We start from the raw sequence: 4559 nt of genomic DNA on the forward strand, positions 1-4559 counted from the left end.
TATATATATATATATATATATATATATGTATATATGTATATATATATATATATATATGTATATATGTATATATATATATATATATATTAGTAGTACTGGGTGGGGCTCTCCTCTCCAGCCAATGAGAAAGGAGTAGTTATTCGTGTCATTTACATTTGGTCTCTCACTCTCACATCTTTATTTTCAGTCTGATTCCTGCTCAGATTGATTTTGTGCTTTCCATTGACTCCCATTGGCCTGCACCATTAATTAACTGGTTTTGGGACAGTTCATGGCGCTAGAGCTGGTGACTCAGTAGGACCCTCCTGCACTCCTAAACTTCCCTGTTATTGTTACACGCTGTATCCCAGCAGAACTAAAATTCACTGCACATGTCGCCCTCCACCATCAGCTGCATGTTGACTTGGTGCATGCGTTCACAGAGCACTCGCCGGATCAATAACCAATAATCAGTGGGTTGGATCTCTCTTTCCAGCTGGTCCAACGTATCCCCGAGGCCAGTTTAAACTACCAGAAGGTTCCTCCGGGTTCTGCTGTCGTCTCGGACCTGGACGCTAACATGAATGAGCCGGAGCCCGGTTCTAAGCAACGCCGTCCGTGGAACCGCGAAGAGGTCACTGTTTAATCCCCCGAGGTTCACACTGCAGCTCAGCTCTGTTCTAATGTGCACAAGATGTTTTTTAAATGTGTTGATTATTATTATTATTATTGATTAACAGAACTTTGCAAATACAAATCATACAAAAAATGTCCACAGCTAAAATGTTTTCAGCTAGCTTCTCACCTGCTGGTATCTGGCTGGTTTTCACTGTTAGTCTAGTGCCCCTAGAGGCCGAACTGATCATTACAGCCACAATGTATTCTGAAGTCTTAGTGGAGCGACACATCTAGAGGTGAAAGGTCATTGATTCGTTAGATCTACAGGAGCAGGAATGGGATCAGTACAACTTTACTGATCCCATTCCTGCTCTTGTAGATGGAGCTAGCTAGTTGCTAGCTGATATCCAGACTGGAGTTCGTCACTAGAAAGATAAAATAATAATAACAATAATAATAATAATTTCCTGAGCCTGCAGTGTGAACATTTCTTAAATCCATCAAACTAAAAGAGACTAATGCAGTTAGTTTTGGTGTGCTGGGAAATCAGGACGTAAACGTCTGTGGACATCGGTGTTTGATGTCACGTTTCTGACTCATCGGGTTCCTTTTTGTCTCTGAATGAACTCCGTCAGGTGATTCTGGACAACCTGATGCTGAATCCAGTGTCTCAGCTGTCTCAGGCCATCCGGGAGAACACGGAGCAGCTGGCTGAAAAAATGAAGTAAGGGAGCCCTTGATGATGCTAAACTTTCAGAATGAGGTCCAGTTTTTGTGGTGGTCCAGGTCTCTACATGAAGTGGTCTGCTGTGGTTCTGTTCTCAGGGTTCTGTTCCAGAACAAGGCCGAGGTCTGGGAGGATATCGAGGCCAAGATCAATGCTGAGAACGAAGTCCCCATCCTGAAAACCTCCAACAAGGTTCTTCTCTAAACTCTAAAACTCTACACTATTCAAATCTGATCTGAGCGCAGCTCGAACTTTTTCTGTTTCTTGTTGCAGGAAATCACTTCGATTCTGAAAGAGCTGAGACGAGTCCAGAGGCAGCTGGAAGGTGATTTATATCTAACGTTATTTAACCTGGTTTTAACTCACACATTAAATCTCTTCCCCGAAAACAGCAGAGAAAATTATAAATACTATCTTTTTCTGCACAATATGGGACATAAAACAAAGATTACAAACCCAAAGTATTAGTGTGCTGAGCTAGGCTAACAAGTCTTTGTGCTAAGCTAGGCTAACCACTATTTGTGCTAAGCTAGGCTACCCCCCTCCTTGTTGTACCTCTTGATGTTGTTGTGACTCTGGTGGACTGAGGTGGACCTTGTTGGACCTGGTCTTGAATGTGGTCTTCCTTCTGTTCTAGTGATAAACTCCATCGTGGAGCCCGTAGGTCTCCAGACCGTCGGGACGCCGTCTCTCGTTCAGACTCGACCGACCTCCAGAGACAAGAAACCCGCCGCCAAACCCCGCGGTGCCCCCCCGACCTCCAACGCCAACACAAGCACCAAAAGACCACCTCGTGGACCCGGCGGGGCCCACTACATTGCCTGAACCCCCCCCCCCGTAGCACCTGTGGACCGTAGCCATGAATCCACATGGCCCCGCCTCTTTCCAGTGATCAGCTGACCTGGTGACCAGCTGTCCCATGTTCCACACTACATACCGATAGTACTCAGTACTACACTTGTGTCATAGTATAAGTTTTAGTACACAAGGACTCCATGTGCTCATTTTACCACCACACACAATATGTCTCCCTCTAGTGGTGAGGAGGCAGACTGCAGCGGACTGGATCTGAGTTTAGGCTCAGCTTGTCCCTTCTGGGCTCCTGTAGACTTCATGAAGAGGACCTGGTCTCTGTAGATATGAAGGACTCATACAAACAGAAGTTTAACAAGCAGACACACAAGAACTTTGTCTAAAATAATCAATGAACAAGATTATCAAGACCCTTCTAGCCAGGTGCTCCTGATCCTCCTGGGGGATCCCACGGTGGTCCTGGACCCTGAGAACCCTTTAAGACTGAAGAGCTGCTCCGAACCCCCTCATGAATGTTGAAGTAACCTTTCCCAGATATAGAGACCAGGTCCTCCTTCTGGAGCCAGTCTCTAGGTGTCTATAGGGGGACAGGAACCCACATGGAACCACCACCCACGAGGGCCCGGATAGAGACCAGGTCTGCTGGACTTTGTCTGGAGGAGGATGTGAGTTAAAGTCTTCACCTCACTGCAATGCATTGTGGGACATTAGAGTTCTTCCTGTAGTCCAGAGCTGGGACACAGCTGAAGTCCTAAACCAGGACTCAGACTGCCTGCAGGACTGGAGATGCTGGTTCTGTGTTGTGGATTCATGGAAACTGACCAAACTAAACGTTTATTGGCTTTGTGCTTCAATTGTCTGTTTGCTGCGTTCAATCAGACGATCCGTCGTGTTTTCTGTCTGTTTATAGAAGAAGAAGAAGAAGAAGTTCTGTTATATTTTACTGTGAATGTTCTGGTTCTGAATGTCTGCGGAGCACAAACGGCCGATCGCCCTGCTGGTCCTTAAAGGCATCGCCTTCCTCAATCACAACGAATGAAATAAAAAGATTCACAAACATTTTCACTTCATCAAACTGTAAGAATCAGAATAGTGATCATGAGATACAGAGAAAAGTCATAATTATTCTGTGTTCAGTTTGTAAAACACGAAACAAAAACAGCAGATCACCTGACGTCTTTATTCTGTTCTTTAATAACTCAACTTCCAGAGCTTTCTACCATTCTGTTATCAGCTGACTTCAGCTTATTTAGTTTCCAGGTTCAGAAATATCATCCCATAATATTTAATCTGATGCAAAGAGTGAAATCATTTCTACACTTTAAGGTTCTTCATCTGATGCAGCGTCCACCAATTGTGTGTGTGTGTGTGTGTGTGTGTGTGTGTGTGTGTGTGTTCACATGTTTCAGAGATCGTGTTCATCGCGTCGAGGACCTGGTTAGCCTAGCTTAGCACAAAGAATGGAGGCGGAGGGAAACTGCTAGCCTTGCTCTCCTGAAGCAATTCTCTAAAGTGATCCGCTGGATGAACTTTTATTTTGTAAGATGCACGTTTCCTGTAGCTCGAGGCAGGTGAGGGTTTGAGGCCAGTTCACCAAATGTGCACTTTTTCATTTGATAAACACCTGGTGTTTTATTTTGACAGTCATGGTGTTTTATTTTGACAGCCATGGTGTTTTATTTTGACAGCCATGGTGTTTTATTTTGACAGTCATGGTGTTTTCCTGCTCTGCAGCCATTGAGAATGTATCAATTCATCGCCTGCCCACAAGACAAGCCTGCTCCAGGTGATTGGTCGGTTGTGTTTTGTTGCATGTGACTGTTTCCTGTTATCAAAGCTTTTAATGAGATTCTGAAAACATTGTTTATTTAAGAAGTTCATGTGGACGCTCATGACATCATCATCTTTCTTTGTATCATAGAATCATTTGTAATAAACTAACGTGAACCTGAACTCTAAGTTTAAATACAACAAACTGCAAATATCTGTTCTGTGTTTTGTGCGTTTCTTCCACGACAAAGTAGTAATAGTAGTGTAGAAATACTCTGTGGCAAGTAAAAGTCCTGCCTTCAAAATCCTTACCGAAGTAAAAGTACATCAAGTTATCAAGTTTTATGAGCAAATATACTTAAAGTAACTAAAGTAAAAGTACTTATAAAACAGAACGTCTCCTTCAGTTTTATTACTAACTAATTCATGTAAAAGTATTTCAATGTTCATCAATGTGGATCCACGTTTATACACCTTGTGTACTACAAAGTACTGCATCATAAAAACATTATTAAGTAAAAGTACCCAGAAGTATCACAAAGTATTAAGTTTCAGCAGTAAAAAGTACATGTACCTCTGAGGTGTAGTACAGTATATAGGACAACATGTACCTCTGAGATGTAGTACAGTATAAAGTACAATATGTACCTCT

General features: G+C 43.1%; 1 protein-coding gene across 1 annotated transcript; it reads left to right on the forward strand.

The window, feature by feature from the left end:
- Positions 1–97: 97 nt before the first annotated feature.
- Positions 98–4123, forward strand: LOC116377176 (centrosomal protein of 170 kDa protein B-like). Its single transcript, XM_031838750.1, has 5 exons — positions 98–613; positions 1233–1321; positions 1423–1516; positions 1598–1649; positions 1962–4123. The coding sequence occupies exons 1-5, from the start codon at positions 560–562 to the stop codon at positions 2147–2149; spliced, it is 477 nt and encodes a 158-aa protein (XP_031694610.1). The 5' UTR covers positions 98–559; the 3' UTR covers positions 2150–4123.
- Positions 4124–4559: the final 436 nt, after the last annotated feature.

The sequence above is a fragment of the Anarrhichthys ocellatus genome, unplaced genomic scaffold (genome assembly GCF_004355925.1).
Source record: "Anarrhichthys ocellatus isolate YVR2014 unplaced genomic scaffold, GSC_Weel_1.0 scaffold982, whole genome shotgun sequence".
NCBI classification, from domain to species: Eukaryota; Metazoa; Chordata; class Actinopteri; order Perciformes; family Anarhichadidae; genus Anarrhichthys; species Anarrhichthys ocellatus.